The sequence below is a fragment of the Micromys minutus genome (assembly GCF_963924665.1).
Source record: "Micromys minutus genome assembly, chromosome: 22".
Classification (NCBI taxonomy): domain Eukaryota; kingdom Metazoa; phylum Chordata; class Mammalia; order Rodentia; family Muridae; genus Micromys; species Micromys minutus.
Genome location: NC_137957.1, coordinates 41575056 through 41592943, shown reverse-complemented (window position 1 = coordinate 41592943; position 17888 = coordinate 41575056). Strand labels below are relative to the sequence as shown.

At 40.1% G+C, this 17888-nt stretch overlaps 1 protein-coding gene across 2 annotated transcripts in view; it reads left to right on the top strand.

Moving 5' to 3' along the window:
- Nucleotides 1–17888, top strand: part of BLTP3B (bridge-like lipid transfer protein family member 3B) — a 71357-nt gene that overhangs the window by 12467 nt on the left and 41002 nt on the right. For both annotated transcript variants that reach the window (XM_080935912.1, XM_080935911.1), the window contains exons 2-4: nt 10883–11045; nt 12149–12187; nt 15007–15098. In XM_080935912.1, the coding sequence (XP_080792038.1) occupies nt 10883–11045; nt 12149–12187; nt 15007–15098 (294 nt within the window). The remainder of the gene's footprint in view (nt 1–10882; nt 11046–12148; nt 12188–15006; nt 15099–17888) is intronic.

Sequence of the window (17888 nt, the reverse complement as noted above, 5' to 3'; positions counted from 1 at the left end):
TGCACAGAAGACAGCACATGGTCTAGGGGGTCCCACTTTCTTCTGTGCTTTAAGTGCTTAAGTTGAAAAACTGACCATTCACAATTGTTTTATTTTTCTAGCATTTATAGAAATAACCATGCCAAGCAATCAGTGTAAACTGGGCTTGAAAAGCAGAATGGACAGAGATTTTCCTCAGTGGTGCAGCCACTGGCAAGATGCCCACACTAATGTAGATAGCCTGTCACCTGCGGTCCTGTAAGCAACCGTTATTAAACCCACTGGGTTGCCAAAGCCAAAAACCAAACATGAAATGAATGTAGAAGAGAAACTGTCTGGGAAAAGGCAGGAAATAGTGGGAGCGGGAGGGAGATGAGGGAGATGTGGGGTGACTAGGATAGAATAAATCAGACACATGTATGAGAATGTCATACTGAAACACGTTATGCATAGCATATGCTGGCCCATGGCACTTATACCACTAAAAAGATCCTTTTCCACAGGGAATTGCTTTTGTTCATTTGTTGGAAACCAATTCACTACAAATTTGGATCTATGTTTTGAAAGCTCTATTGTGTTTTATTGATCCATTATTTATTTACACTGGTTCAGGCTGATTTGGTTTCTATGTCTTTTAAAATAAATACTGAATTTGTATAATGCCATTAACTTTGTTTATCTTTTTAAAAGCTATTTTAGGTCTTCTGCATTTCTATATGAATTTTTAAATTATCATGTTATTTCTACATTCTATTTTATTTTTAGTTATCTTAAATCTATATCTATTTGGGGAAAATTGGTTTCTTAGCAATATTGAGTCATGAAGCTACATATATTTATTAAAAATTTTAATTTATACATGTTATACACTCTCTTAAATGTATAGCTCAAAATTTCATATTTTCTGTGGCCATAGGTTGACACCTATAATCCCATCTACCTTGCCTGGCAACTTGAGAGGGCCAACTTCTGAATCTATCCTCTGACTTTTGGACACAAGTACATTCTCACACAGCTACACTCATGCACACATATGTGTGTGCACACACACAAAATGAGTGCACTCACTAAGGAGAGTAAAAATGAACCCTTTAAAGGGAAGGAAACAGTTCCCTTTCAGAGGAGAGTGTTGTCACAGAAGAAAGTAGATTATGCTGAAAGGCTTAGCTTTGGGTCAAGAAGAAGAACATGATTTCTAGGCCTATCAGGGTTATGTAGTGAGACCCTGTCTTAAGACAGAACAAAAAGACCATTGGTTTGAAGGCAGTTTATCTTTTTAGAAATAGTGTTGGGAATACAGCGGGGCACAAACTTGTATAATGGTAATGACTTCAATATGTCTGCATATGCAATGGTTTTCTTTCTCACTGCTGGGGAGTCAGACTCAGGATTTAATGCTTGTCCCACAGGCACTCTGCCACTGAAGTGCACGCTCAGCGCCCATTGGTCCCGTGAGATCTGATGACTGCGCTTTCCCACTCACTGTTCACTGTGTCCGGCTTGGGTGGGTTAAGAAGAATATTGACAAGAGTCCTTTTGGAGGCTTCTGTTCTAAACTGTTGCTTTGTTTCTTTCTCAGTCACAACTGTTAATCAGTAATTCATTGTAGACTAAGGATGTAATGTTGCCTCCCTGAGGCAGTGCATTAGTGTTTCAGGAGGAAAGAACAGAATTGGGCACACTGGTGCCATGTCAACTTCTGCATGAACTAAGCGTAATTAGAGATGAATTTCATAGTGTCTTATGTATTCCTTTCCATGTTTGTGGTGCTTCCTGGAAAAGTGTGGTGGACAGTCTCTCAAGAAGTATCTGTTTAGGCTGGAGATGGCTCAGCGGTTAAGAGCACTGACTGCTCTTCCAGAGGTCCTGAGTTCAATTCCCAGCAACCACATGGTGGCTCACAACCATCTGTAATGAGATCTGATGCCCTCTTCTGGTGTGTCTGAGGACAGCTACAGTGTACTTATATATAATAAATAAATAAATCTTTTAAAAGTATTTGCTTATAAATATCAAATTTTAAAAATTTAACAAAAATAAAATAACAAATTTGAAGTGACTATTTAATTTAAGTTTTTAGAGAAAGAGTCTTACTCAATATGTAGTCCTTGCTGACTGACTTACTTTGTAGATCAGGCTGGCTGTGACTCAGATCTGCCTGTCTCTGCCTACACATTCTGGGATTAAAGGCGTGCACCACTACACCTGTCCAGTTTTGTTTTCTGTGTGGATAAACTTAGTTTTCAATGCACTGGTGATTTGCCTTTTCTGTATTTAAAACCCTTAACAATTTGCTAAAATATGGACCCTACTTAACTGCAGTTTGGATAACTACTAGAAAAAAAATTAAACTGTTTAACATGCATTGTTAAATTCTCTGTAAAATCTAGATGTTCCTGCTATATCATGAAATACAATCACACAGAAATGCTTGTTTCTAATTATTAGATATTCAATAATATATTTGCTGTTTGACAACATATTTTCAAGGTCTAGGATGAGCTCTTTGGAAGAATAGTTGAAGGGCGTGAACAGGTGAGCACAGCAGTCAGAGCTTTGTTTTTGTGATGAGACTGCAAAACCCATTTCATGAAAATGGATATAAATGTGGTTAAGATTTATTGTATGTAATATCAGATATAAAAATGTGTCTTCTAAGTTAAGGTGTATTTCATGACGTTTATGAAGCCTAAACTTCATTTGTAAAGAAAATTAGAGCAAATTGCAATGTAATTTGTGCAGTGTTCATGTTCTTCAAACCTTATGGCAGTATTAATAGTGCTGGCGTTCTAACATGTCACATGTTCTAGCTTGGACAATCAGAATTACTCTACCACGATTCTGTTACCTCCCTTTGCATGTAAGGAAACTGAGGCATGCATTTTACCTGTCATGTGTTTATGATGTGCTCCCTTAAGCAAATGGTTAGTCTTCTATTATGGGAAACTTTCCTTTGTTTTCCCTTAACCATTACTTAATGCATTCTTATAAATATAATTTAGACCATACTAATTATGTATTGATTGTAAAATGTGTAACTTAAGTAAGACACATTTGCTTGTAAATTTTAGTGCTGAAGTTTGGATATTTTTGTTATACTAAGAAGCTAGTAAATTCGTTTTCATATATTATGTATGATTAAAGGAGATGCTTATTAAAAATAGAAGCTATTTTTTGGTTTAATTTTTAAAGTCCTCTTGGGAAAGTAGGAACTTCTGCTGTTCCTCTGTTCAGAGTGTTAGCATTCATGGTTTAGTAGACAGTAGAGAGGTGAACATGAGAAGTTCCGGGTGATTTACCTACTAACCTTCTTCAAGTCACTGAAGATCAGGTTAGTTTGTTGCCCATTCTACAGATGAGCAAGTTGAGCATCAGAGAGATGTGTGTGGCTGAACTGGGGTTTAGACCTGGCTTGTTTTCAGGCCAGGCTCCTTGCAGAATCTCATCCTTTATTATAAACTGAAAACAGTGTGCTGTGAATTACACTTTGATCCTTTCTATCCTTCCCTTTACGCTGGGCTTTTCTTTGTGTACTCTGTAGTTTCATTTGCACAGAGGTTATAAACACTTCTTTCAGAAAGTGAAGAACTAAGTCTTAAGCCTCCGTCTCTCCACAAGTCCAAGTTGCTTCCATGTGTGTGTTATGAGTTTTTCTGGTTAGTCTGGTTCTGTGCCCTCCTCTTCTTTCCTCTTCCCTCCTCCTCTTCTCTCCTCATCCTTCCTCCCCCTCCCTCTTCCTCAACTCCCCCTCCCCCAGTCTTTTTCTCACTTTGGTTTCAGTGTGGTTACAATATTTTAAAATAAATCAATTCATTTCAGTTTACTTCAACTTAGGTTTTTCCCTCTTCTCATTTTATTTTAAAAAAAAAAAAAGGTGAAGCAGGGTATCACTGAGGCTCAGGGTGGCCTCAACCTCATGGTCCAGCCTGAGAGTGCTGGGACTTTAGGTGTGAGCTACCACACTCAGCTTTATGTGTTCCCATTTTCTCTCTATATTAGAGTTTACATAGTATTTATCTTCTGATAGTGCAGCACTTTACACATGGTGTGGAGAGTGAAGGGCGTGTGAGTGGCAGGAGGCTCATATGAGAAGTGTCTGGTCTGTGCAGGCTCTTGCTCTCTATTCCTTCCTTTCCCCGTTCTTCTTGCCTTTTACCTGTTTCCCCCTTTAAGTGGCAAGAAAATATAATATTGGGGATGGACTTTTTTTTTTTTAATATACAGCAATTTTAGGAGTCTGGGGGATGGTTTAGACAGTAAGTGCTTGGTGTATTGCATAAGCCTGCTGAGGGAGTGTCCACCTGCCATCGGACCAGGAGTCCAAGGTCAGATTGGCTACATAGTAAGCTTGAGGACTGCCAACTGCATGAGACTTGGTATCAAGCAAAAACCAAAAGCAAGAGGAAAAAAGAAACACTGCATCCCTGAGCACCTTGTAAACAATTAAAAGGGAATCAGGAAGAGCTTTGAGTTCATTACATTTTCTTCTAGTTCCTCAAAAAAGATATGGTCCATGTGCCCTGAAAAAAGACATTTGGCCAGAAATCATTCTATTTCTAAGTGGTACAGGGCCATCTTGAAGGAATTACTCCTTGAAGCATACTTTTGATGTACATTCTTCACTGGATCTTAGGGTAGAAGTTTAGTGAGTTTAGCGGCTTCTAATACAAGGCAGCCTTGAAGGGTTGAAATGGTTTTCTTTTTTCTGTTTTTCCAACACGTTATTCCTTTCAAGCAATAGTTCCTTTACAGTTCCACTGACCATCCATGCAATAGAAATAGACATGACTCATTACAATGGCTAGTCACGCTAACCCAGAGAGAAAAAGGGATATTTTATTTTGTTGGGGAAAGGGTTTGAAAACTGGAATTTTTTTTTCTTATTTTCTTGTGTTTAAAACTATATCAAATCATTCTGTAACCATGCTATTTACTGTCTGCACTTTATTGCTGTACGTAAAATAAATTATAGTTTATAAAAAATAAAGAAAAGATACTGACTCCCTCAGTTAAAAAAATGCTCCTCCCCCGAAATGATTTTCTGTGGTACACATTAAACTGGTCATGCTGATGCAAACATTTTTGAAAAAGATTTATTTATTTATTATATATAAGTGCACTATAGGTATCTTCAGACACACTAGAAGAGGGTATCAGATCTCATTACAGATGGTTGTGAGCCACCATGTGGTTGCTGGGAATTGAACTCAGGACCTCTGGAAGAGCAGTCAGTGATCTTAGCCACTGAGCCATCTCTCCAGCCCTGATGCCAACATTTAATCCCAGTACAGGAGGCAGAGGCTGATGGATCTCTGTGAGTCTGAGACCAGTCTCATTGACATAGTGAGTTCTAGGCCAGCCAGAGTCATATGGAGAGACTGTCTTGATTAAAAAAAAAAAAAAAACGAAGGTGTGGGTAGGGTTACTATTCTCAGAGGGGACCCTGGTTCAGTTCCGACACTCACATCAGAGGCTTACAATCAGCTATAACTCTTCCAGGCATCTGCATATACATGGTACATATGCAAGTGTGTACTTTCTTTCGTGTGCGTGCACACACGCACACATGCATGCATGCACCTAAGAAAAAAGTAAAAAAAAAAAAATTGGAGAGGCTGGTAAGACAGCACAATAGTCAAGAGCACTAGCTGCTTTTCTAGAGGACCTGGGTTTGATCCCCAACACTCACATGGTGGGAGTCAACTGCTTATAATTTGAGTTCTAGAGGATCTTGAACACCAGGCAAACACATGGTAACCACACATGCAGAGCACGGGGCTGAGCAAGTAGCTCAGTTGGGTCTGTTTACCCAGAGCTTGCCTAGCCTGTGTGAAGTCATGGATCGTGTGCCACATAACTGGACATACTGATGCTTGCCTGTAACCTAGCACTCAGGAGGTGGAAGCTGAAAAATCAGAAAGGAAGGTCATGCTTAGCTACATAGCAGGTTTGAGACCAGCCTGGACTAGATGAGACAGTCTCCAAAAATTAAATTTGGAAGTTTTGTAGATTTGAGCATATGTTTTAGCCTAGTATAGCGCACTATAAAATAAGTGATAAGGAGCTATTTCTTGGAAGTATTTGCTCTTATTCTGTAAGGGAGACATTTTTGTATTCCAAAGTGCTAAAAAACAAAAGCAAAAACAAAAAACCCACAAACCCACCTCTTCAAGTAGGGAAGTGCTTTTTTCCTCGTGTTTAGGATGCTGAGCATCCTGTGGACTTTCTCGTCCACTGACATTTCCTCACCCAACCTTGTAAACACAACCAGGAGAACTAGTAACAGGTTCGGTGTATCTGGTTTTATGTTGAGGTCTTTGGAGTTGTTTTATGGAGGGTGAAGTATGGGTCTATTTGCATTCTTTTACATGCAGATATGTAGTTTGACCAGCACCATTTGTTTGAAGATGCTGTCTTTTTTCCAGTGTGTATTTCTGGCTTCTTTATCATCATTGTTAAAGCTTGGGAAACCAGGGCGCCTGTGTTCGTTCAGTTCCTGGCTAGTCTTTTGTATAACTGTGAACATGTTATTTAATATTTAAAATTTTGTAAAAGTTATTTTATGTGTGTGGAGTTTTTGCCTACATGTATGCCTGTGTACCTTGTGCACGCCTGGTGCCCAGGGGGGCCAGAAGAGGCTGTTAGATCTCCTGGAACTGGAGGTCCAGGTGGCCGTGAATTACAATGTGGATGCTGGGAAGAAGAGCAGCATCCAGCCATTCTCTAGCCCATTATTTAGAATCCTTGGGGTTCTTGTTTGTTTGTGTTGCTTATTTTTTGTTCTTTTGAGACAGAGTTTCTCTGTGTAACAGCACGAGCTGTCCTGGAACCAGCTTTATAGACAAGGCTGACCTCAAACTCTGAGAGATTCACCTGCTTCTGCCTCCTGAGTGCTGGGATTAAAAGCATGCACCACCATGTCTGACTGAAATATTTAACATCTCAGTGACTCAGTTTCTTCACTTAACTTTTTAAATTACATTTGTGTATTGTGTACATGCATGTCTGTGTGCTATAGAGTAAGTGTGGAGGTAAGGGGATCTTCCACCATGTGGGTACCAGAAACTGAACTCAGGTTCTTACAAACCTTCTGAGCTATTTAACCAGCCCAGTTGCCCTACTTTTAGGATGAAGGGTATAACTATACATGCTTCAGAAAGTTGTGAGCTGAGATGTAGTCTATAAAGCACTTTAAAATAGTACTCGACAAACGTGTAGCTGACAGACAGAGCCATTGTTACAGTGCAAAGAATCTGGGAACACACAGAAAAGAACGGCTGTCTACTTGGGGACATCAGGGAGTATTTCCAGCCGTCAGCCTGGGAGTTACACGGAGGAAATTGTAGTGGGCAGGTGGGGCAGGAACGGGACCAGTGTGACCATATGATACAGACAGATCAAACAGGAAGCATTAGGTAAGGAGTCTGTCTTACTGTCAGTAGAAAGTAATTCCCCTGATTTGGTGAGGGTTGGGTGGTGGGGTGGGAATAGGGATGGGGAGACAGGCACTCTTACCACAGAGGATCTGTTCCTAAACTCTACCTAAGGTGACTGCAAGTTAGCAGCAAAGGTCAGAACTTTCTAGATACTGCTACAGGACATGCAGAACCTGATGTAAGAACTGACCTTTGGAATGTCCTTGCAAATCTTGAAAACACTTTACTTTTATCTTGTTGCTTTTAGTCTAGAAGGGACCTGAGACTGAATAGGTATATTTAGGGTTAACCAACCTTGAATTACCAGTTTCTATGCAGATACTTCTTAAATGATTAACTTGTTTGTGTGCAGATAAGAGCAGGAATCTCAACTGTAATTTGAAAGAGACCAGGGTTTTTTCTGTTTTTAGTTATTCATTGTGACATTTGCGGGAGGGAGGGGGGGGGGCGTACTGATTCTATTAGACTTTTTTTTTTTTTTTTTTTTTTTTGGTTTTTTGAGACAGGGTTTCTCTGTGTACCCCTGGATATCTTGGAATTCTGTAGACTAGGCTGTCCTCAAACTCAGAGATCCAGCTGCCTCTGCCTCCTGAGTGCTGGGATTCAAGGCCTGTGCCACCACTGCCTCGCTTAGGTCTCACCTCTTTAATGTCTCTCTATATCACACCATCTTGGGGACCAAGCCTTTATGTACAGGGTTCTTTGGGCAGAACATCCATCTTCCAGACACTAGTACTAGACCATAAAATCAAGTAGGAGTTTGCTTGGTGGAAGAAGAGCTAGGCATTCAGACCTTTGAGCTGGCGGAGATGGGAAGAAGGCGGTGTTCTCAGCAGCAGCTGTGTCGATCAGTCTGACAAAGCTGTTCCAGGGTGAGATGTGCTCATGTGTATAGCAAGCAGGGCTTCTTCCCATGTAACTGTTCACCAGTTTGTGATGTGTTCTTGAGATTGTGTTCAATTTTGAACATGAGCTATAGCATTTTGGTGACAGCAATTGGTGATTTTGGTTTCCATGAATTTTGACATTCCTCGTCTGACACAGAAAACACAGCTGTCGGGACCATGACACAAGAACATAAATTTATCGAACCTCAAATACCATGTTCCAATGTGGTAACAGCTTCACGAAGCCTTTATAGTAAAACAGGAAAGAAAATCATAATCGAGACACAGCAGATACGTGGGTGGGAACACTGGGGAGGGGGAGGGGTTCTAGTGAAGTGGAGGAAGTCTCTTCTCAGACCCAGATGTTGTCTGCTGATATGCTTAGTCTCTGGATGCTGAGATTGAGCGGTCCCCGCGCACTCCAGGGATTTACTTAATAGTTAGAAGTCTCAAGTGAAACAGGTGGGCAGTGAGCGAGTACTTAGGGGACTTAGAGGGCCCGAGATAGTTTGGCTCTCAACTGTAATAATCAAGTTCTCCACAATCACAGAGCTTTAAAAGCATTTCTTTATTATAATTATTGTGTACACCATATGAATGGGTGAGAGGCACGCTCATGCATGCCACTGTGTGTATGTGAACGTCAGAGGACAGTGCTGTGAGACAGTTCTCTCCACCACCTTTGGAGGATCCAGTCACTGAGCTCAGGACGCCAGGCTGTGGTAAGTGCCTTACCTGCTGAGCCATCTTGCAGCCCTCCTCCATTTTTTCTTTTCTGTGACAGGGTTTCTCTGTGTGGCTTTGGCTATCCAGAACTCATGCTATAGATCAGATTAGCCTCTAACCTGGATCTTCCTGACTCTGCCTCCTGAGTGCTTCGGCATCAGCTCAGTAATTAATTTTGAAGAGCATCTGGGCAAATTTAGAAATTTTTATTTGGGAGAAGGGATTGTTTTCCGGTTTTGGAAATGTCTCTGAAAGTATTGAAAAATAGGTTTGTAGTTTACTACTGTCATTATTGTTTGCAATATCAAGCACAGAAGATTCAGTCTCTTGTTCTGTTTGGCACACAGGGTAAAATATTTTTTAAAGGATTTTATTTTAGGGTCTTTAGCTGTTAAGAGCACTGCTGCTCTTTCTGAGGACACTGGTTCTGTTTCTAGCACCCGCATCAGACAGCTCCCAACTGTCTGTAACTCCAGCTAGAGGGATCGGATTCCACTCCCTCTTCTGGGCTCTGTAAGTACACACACACACACACACACACACACACGAACACACACACACAATTAATTTATAATTTATATTTCATTTATGCTTTATGTTTATACATGTATAAATGTGAAGTGTGTTGCGTGTGTGCATGCGTGCGTACGTGAGAAGGTGCTGGCTTTCTTGGATGCAGAGCTGCAGCTGTGGTGAGCTGCGTTGTAGGTGCCGGGGTCTGAATTTCAGTCTTAATGGCAGAGCAGCGCGTGTTCTCAGTCACTGAGCCATCTCTCCCTCCACGCCACTCTCATGTGCACGGTTATAAGGAATTCACTGTTATAGCAACTTGTTTTAAATGTAAAAATACCCATACAATGTCTGGTTGAATTATCTGAAGCAATATGTTAAAAAGCAGAGATGAATAAAGTTGTTCAATTAAGCAAAAAGCAGAGATGAACTTAAAAATGAAAATTGGAAAGGTCTTCCACACATACCCCCTAAGAGATGCTTCATTACAAAAACTGTTGATAGCAAGCCATGGGAACAAATCAAACACATGGTATGCAAGCTTGACCACTGAGCTGCGGTGTATCCTGTCCTTAATGCTTCCAAAGCTTAGAACAAATGCTTTTTAGAACGAGATCATAGTCTTAATTATAGTTCAGTGTTTGTTCTTTTATAATTTCTCTTTCAGTAAGTCCATTTATTTCTCCAACTTTTTATAGGTAAACCTGTGGGAAGGACAAGAGGTGCTTTTAGAGTGACGTCAGAGTTAAATAGTTGAGTTTTAAAGTTACCCAGAGAATATCAAAATCAACTTCTACATGGGACTGTGTAATTTCCTTCCTCAGAAAGTTTGAAAACACTGTATGTCAGAATTTATTTCTGAAGTGGTTTGGGTTGGTTTCTAATGTTGGGAGTAGCCTGCTCTAAGAGAAGCAGTGTGACCTGTGGCCATTGTTGTTTTCGTGACGACTGCCGTCTTGGTTAGTAGCACAGTGCTGTCCTTTCTGATAAGGGACTACAGTGAACAGAATGTGGTCGGGAGTGGGTCTGCATTGTGCCTGGAAAACAGAGGTCTAAACACATTTTTCATCCAGTTAGAAAGGTGGTAAGGACCAGACTGCAGCTGTTTACAGGAATAGGATATTGAAGTCAGTGCTCCCAAATTGTAGACTTAATATTAGAGAGCTGTGGCTATGAGAGATCAGTACAACAATGACAGACACTGGGCACGGGTTAAAATAAATCCCATCACTGTGGTCTTCTGGATTTTAGTTTGCTCTTGTGTTTTTAATATTCTGTATTTGCTGGGTTGTCTGTAGGGTACATTAGCTGACACTAAAATAGTGTAACTTTGGTCTCTTTCAGATTCACTAAAAACTTATCTCCTGACAAAATAAACCTAAGCACCCTTAAAGGAGAAGGTGAACTGAAGAACCTGGAGCTGGATGAGGAAGTGCTCCAGAACATGCTGGATTTGCCCACCTGGCTGGCCATCAACAAAGTGTTTTGTAATAAAGCATCCATCAGGGTAAGGCTTGGGTGTCTGAGGAGACTCCTGCTCTTAGTTTTTGTTTCATTGCTATCTTTTAAAATAAATACTCAGCTTCAGATCATGTTATAAAGAAACATTGTATTCCTATTATTTGCTGAGAAAATAGCTACAAGAATGTTTTTCATTCCTTATATGTATAATTGAAGTAACATTAATAACCTACATTTATATTTTGTTTAAAACAGTTTTATTGATAATTTAATACAATTAATTAGTTATAAATGGATATATTGGCATATATCTAATGATAGTTCCCCCCTTAGGTTTTATTGTCAAATGAAATGTTTTAAATTGTAATACTTTATTTTAAAGACATACAAGAGCCATTTATAATATAGACTTGCCATTTTAGAGTTTTAACCCATTCATTTATTCCTTTGTTATTTTGAAAAAGTTAGGGATTTCTATTTACTTTATTATTATTAACATTGCTATTATTCTACTGGGTTTTGTTTCTAATCTTACGTCAGTTCTTACATCTCATAACTTCTTGCTGCTAAAGACCAGGCTTAAATTGAGAGGTTGCTTGGGAGAGGCAGTGCATGTTAATATATTTTATAAAAATCAAGTTCAGGTTTCCGTTGGAAAAGGGTACTAGATCCTTTGCTGTTTGTTGTTAATTTGTGTCTCTGAGCCCAGTATCAGCAAATACTTGACTGGGCATATCGTCTCTGTGATGTAGCTGACATTTTCCATCAATGGTTTTATTTTGAATTTACTTTTAAGGAGCTGAAAATATTATGGTTGGAATTCTAAAGTTAAGCAAACTAATAAACACAGAGTGATTATGCTTTGCCAATAGTTCTTAGATTATAAAAATAAAATGTATTTTAAGGACTGGTAAAAACATATCGCTAACAACTTGAAATTCACCCGTCAACTTTTTTCTTATCTAACATAGATACCTTGATTTCAATAGTATTAATAATTTCTGCAATTTATCATTTCATAATCTGAGAACAATATGTAATGTATAAAGTATAAAGTAAGTTGCAATCTTTAAATGCAGAGATGTCTGTTTATTACTATTTCATATTAAGCTTTAATAATTTATTTTAAAGAAATAAATTTATTTGTAGATTCCATGGACAAAACTGAAAACACACCCCATCTGTTTGGTGAGTACTGACACTGTTTCAAAAATAACCATTTAAGTATGTAAATTAACTGTCTGTAAACATTTCCTTTCTTGGACTTTCCATTTGGCAACTTTAACTTTATTTTTATTGGACTTAGTTTTTTCAGCCATTATGTGAGAAACTTGAACTTTAAATTAAGAGAATTTATCTTTTAATTTAAATTTAATTAAGACTTTCTGTGTTTTTGCTTTTATTGGTTTAATAAGTTTAATAGTATGTTCTGTAATGAACGTGACTGTTTAAAATGGATCAGTTAACCCTTTGTTTTTTATTTAAGTTTTATAGTGTGTGTGTGTGTGTGTGTGTGTGTGTGTGTATGTGCACTATGTCAGGCATGTGGAAGTTAAAGGCACCTTGTAGGAGTGGGTTCTCTCCTCCTACCATTTTACCTTGTGTTCAAGCTAGGAGACCTAGGTTTAGGTTGCCTGCCTTTTGCAGTAGGTGCCTTTACCTGAACTATTGTACCAGCCCTGGATTCTTCTGTTTTTTTTTTTTTTTTTTTAAAAACAGACTTAGTTCATTTATTTTGTCTTTTATAAAAGCCCTTATGTGGTAGCCACAGCTAGAGCCTGGGTCCTCCGAACAGAGACTCTGGTGTGGGTTTTTACAAGATGATCAGTGAATTCCCCGATAAGGAGATTTGGTGAACACAGTTTCTTTCCAGAGGTCAAGGGTCAGGTAGCTGTAAGTCTTTGAGATGGCATCAAAGGTGGCCTTGGCAGAGTTGCCCAGGGTGGCAGTGCAGCCTCTGGCTGAAGTGTAGCAGTCATCTATACCGGCCACCATTAGAAGCTTCTTGGGCACAGGAGCAGAGACAATGCCAGTGCCTCTGGGGGCAGGGATGAGAAGCACCAGCACAGAGCCACAGTGGCCTGTCACTTTGCATCGGACAGTGTGGGGCTTGACAATCTTGTTCCTCCAGTAGCCTCTCCTCACAGGGATGATGGAAAGCTTGGCCAGGATGATGGCCCCTCGAATGACAGTGGCAACCTCCTTGGAGCACTTAACATAAAGACCAACGTGACCATTGTAGTCCCCAATAGCAATGAAAGCCTTGAACCTGGTCCGCTGGCCAGCCCGGGTCTGCTTTTGCATTGGCAGGGTTTTCAGAACCTCATTCTTTAGAGATGCACCCAGGAAGAAGTCGATAATCTCAGACTCCTTAGTGGGCAGGGAGAACAGGTAGATCTCCTCCAAGGACTTGATCTTCATGTCCTTAACCAGGCGGCCCAGCTTGGTGACGGGGATCCACTTCTTGTCTTCAGCTTTACCTCCATGAGCCCCATGGCCTCAACGACAGCCTTGGCCCTTAAGACTGCTCCTGAATCCTCTGTGGAAGCCCCCCCCTCCATCCTTCAGACCCTCCCGCTGCACTGGAAGAAGGAGGGGAAAGAAGGAAGAGGAAGAAGGAGGAGGAAGAAGAAGAAGGAGGAGGAGAAGGTGAAGGAGGAGAAGAAGGAGGAGGAGGAGGAGAAGAAGGAGGAGGAGGAGAAGGAGGAGGAGGAGGGGGAGGGGGAGGAGAAGAAGAAGAAGGAGGAGGAGGAGAAGAAGGAGGAGGAGGAGAAGGAGGAGGAGGAGGTGGAGGAGGAGGGGGAGGGGGAGGAGAAGAAGAAGAAGGAGGAGGAGGGGGAGGGGGAGGAGGAGAAGAAGGGGGAGGGGGAGGGGGAGGAGGAGAAGAAGGAGGGGGAGGGGGAAGAGGAGGAGGAAGAAGAAGAGGAAGAAGAGGAAGAAGGAAGAAGAAGAAGGAAGAAGAAGAAGGAAGAAGGAAGAAGAAGAAAGAAGAAGAAGAAGAAGAAGGAAGAAGAAGAAGAAGAAGAAGAAGAAGGAAGAAGAAGGAAGAAGGAAGAAGAAGAAGGAAGAAGGAAGAAGAAGAAGGAAGAAGAAGCCAGTCCTGGATTCTTTAATGATTTGTTTTTCATCCATTCCATAATTTTGGGGGTGTTATTCTAAATTGATTCTATGTCCTTGAGCACATTGAGCTAATTTCTACCCTTAGCCTCATTCCATAAATATTCTTTATGAAATCACCTGTTTTCTTTTTGGTTTCTCTGTGATCTTGGCTTCCTCATCTCTCTCCCGGAACAGTGTCACCATCTTCTCAGTGCCCTTCCTGCCTCCACTCTCTTTCCTTTGAAAGCATAATTATTAGTAAATCGTTTTATAAACCAGAAATCTGGTTAGCCTCCATTGATGTGTTTCATTGATTATCAACCTGACTAAAATTACCTGTTTTTCGATCTTAGGAAATTTATATTTTAACAGAGGTTGACTGAACACACAATAAAATGAAATGATTTAGATAATAATAAATGCTGTACTTAAAGTGAAGACATCCTGAATTTGTAGATATACTCACTGGTAAAGACTTCAGCTCTATCATCAAGAAAAAAGCAATCTGGAGAACTTTCCTACTCTGGAGTGTTTCCTTCCCTCACTCCATAATGTGCTTACCATTACGTTTCCTATCTTAGGTCTCAAGATAAGACTTTTAGATGTAGCTCAGTTCCATTAATTAATATATGCCTTATCAAAAATGTGATAAATCCAGGATTAGAGATAATGCTTTATTAAATCCAGTGACCTAATCCGTTAATGGCTGCTTCTGTATTTTCTCCCCCACTCATGAAATGTGTATGTAATTTTCCCACCAGTAGATCAGTGCCCCAGTGTAGGACTGAATGCTTTGTTTTCCCTTTCAGGGGTTTTATAATTGTTGGCTTCTGTTCTAAATAAATGAAAGACAAAGTGCACCTCATACTTTGACAGTTCATGCACATCTCTGTTTAATTTCTTATTAGTCTCTAGATAAAGTAATAATGGAGATGAGAACATGTGAAGAGCCACGAGCCCCTAATGGTCCATCACCGATTGCAACTGCTTCAGGACAGAGGTAAGCGTGGCCTCTGCCCTGTTACACTGCTTTGTTCTATGGTTGGCTCTATCTGCAGCAACAGGATAGGAAGATAGAAAATCCTTTAATGTCAGAAACCCTCTGCTTTGGCCACTTCACTAGACAGTCTCCACATTCAGCTAGTAGCAGCTTAATTTTACGTTTCAGTTCTTTCGATTACCGAGTTATTGAATAGTAATGGGTAACCACGAGCAGTGCAGAAGAGCTTAGGTGTTCTATAAATCAGATCCTCTCTTAATTTTTCATTATAATAGCTGTCTGTGCTTTCATGTTCCATGTATTCAATTAGCTGTGACTAGAGAGAGCCTAAAAATACTAGATGGAAAGTTCTGGAAATCATGCCATTATGAGTGTCATGAAAGACTGAAATTGAACTGAACTGGACATGCAAATCGTTCTTTTGTCCAGAGTAGTCATGCTGCATGGGCTGCTGCTGGATAGGCAGTCAGCTGCCGCCGGGGTTCTCTGATCATTTGTTTAAGTGACTTTTATATAGCAGTGCTCATAAGAAACACTATATTATATATGCTGAGCTTTATTTAATTTATCATGTAGGCCTATATTTTCTTATATTATCATAAGAAAGGTATGTTTAGCCTAAGATTTTGATCTGGAGATGTAACTGAATTGATAGATTATTTAACTTAGCATATTCAAAGCCATGGATTTAGGCCCACCAATCACAAACAAATATGGTGAGATCTGACTGGAATTCCAGCCTTCAGAAAGGAGAGGCAGAAGGATAAGAGTTCAAGATCATTCTTGGCTACCTATCTGAGATCCTGTTTCAAAACCAAAACTGTCTTAAGAACATGCATATCTCATAACTCTTTTACACTGTATAGTGATACTTGCTCTATATTATTACTTTCTGCTAGCTTCTTGTGTCTAACTTATCAATTAAACTTCATTATAGGTATATGTGTACAGAAAAAATAGTGTTATACAGTCTGATAGAATCTGTAATTTTTCAGGCAACCACTGGAGTCTTAGAACATTAATATTCTTTGCATCAATGAACTGTCATTCTTAAAAGTTAACTGATATCCTGGTAAATTATAGAAGTATAAAATGTCAGTTTCAAAAAAATCACACTCCACAAGTTAATTTGGATAGATAAAATCAGATGCTTGTAAGATTGTATCATGTGGACTGTTTTATAAAGCAGTCTGGTGACAGAAGCCATGGAGGAAAGGTGATGGCTGCAGTGGGTGCATGCTGGAGAGGCACAGCCCCAGAGACTGCATCTCAGGACTGCTTCTCACTGCTGATGTGCCTTTCCTGCCTCTGTTGTGATGCCTGGGCATCGGCTCACCCTATTGGCCAGATTTTCTGCAGATCAACATGAAGATGAGCTTTCATGGATTAATGCTATTTAGATGAGTTAATTACTTTATTACATTCCTGATTTGATTCAAATAATTTTAAGAAGAAAGTTTAAGGAGATGGTTTTAGTTGTTTTTCCAGAAAGATCTAAGAGCATTAGAATCAAGAGTAGAGAGGCTCTTGGTCCTGTGAATGCTCAATGCCCCAGTGTAGGGGAATGCCAGGGCAGGGGATGGGGTAATGTTGTGGGGGGCCGAGCACCTTCATAGAGGCAGGGGGAGGAGGATGGGATGGGGGATTCAGGAGGGGAAATGAGGAAAGTGAATAACATTTAAAATGTAAATAAAGAAAATATCCAATAAAAAAAAGAATAGAATGTGCCCCCTCTTCATGGAATAGTAAGTAGAGGCTGCATAATAAGGAATGCAGTGAGCCTTCATAAATTATACTAAGAAGAGAAATAGGCTTGGGACACATCTGTGTTCAAGGAAAATCATTCATTCTCCATCATGTCCAAGGATGAGGCCACAGGTGTGCACTATAAAGCAAGGCGTGTGAAGCTGTTGCTTTGAATTTAAGAGCTTATAGACTCAAACACTGCTTTCAACTTACTGTCAACATCCTCTGTAACTACCTTTTTGTGTAACATTTTATCTATGAGTTAATTTTATAAAGAGTTTTTGTCTAGAAGGTATTAATTGCCAGAGAGAAGAAATAAAGTGTGGCTTTTGGAGCTCTGCCCCATCCACCAAAGGACTTCTTCCTTTTCTCTCTGGCTCTCAAAGCTAATGATGTCTGAGCTCTCACCTGGCCAGTTGGCCAGTGAAAAGAGCTCAGGTAATTAAGCCTTTTTTTCTTCATCACCTGCTGTTCTTAGCTGGACTTAAATTGCCAGAAGCCAGTGAGTGGCTTACCCTTCAGCTGCTTTCCCCCAGGGGAGGGCAGGAGGAGGGGAGGACGAGTTTGATCCCTGAGAGCCCCCAGCATTATTGAAAAGTTGAAATAGATTTTTAAGAATTACTTATTTAAGAGGCTGGAGAGATGGCTTAGGAGTTAGGAGCACTTGGTGCTCTTGCGGAGGATCCAGGTTTGGTTGCCAGCACCCACATGGCTGTTCACAACCTTCTCAAACTGGTGTCGTAGCAGTATCTGGTCTCTGTGTACTTACATTCACAAAGGCAAAATACTCATATGTGTAAGATAAAACCATTACTGGTAATATGGCTCAGTGGGTGAGGGCTACAGGGGTGCCCTGTGGAAGGAGAGGACTCAGACTAGTTCATATGTTCCCATTGTTTGTATAATCTTACTTACTGTGTTGATGCTGGAAAGAGCTGTGTTTATTGGCTGTAGAGCTTAGCTTTGGACCACACATAACAGTGACAGGAAAATGACTTCCATGTTAATTCTATAATTATTCCTGTATCTAGAAACTTATTTTAT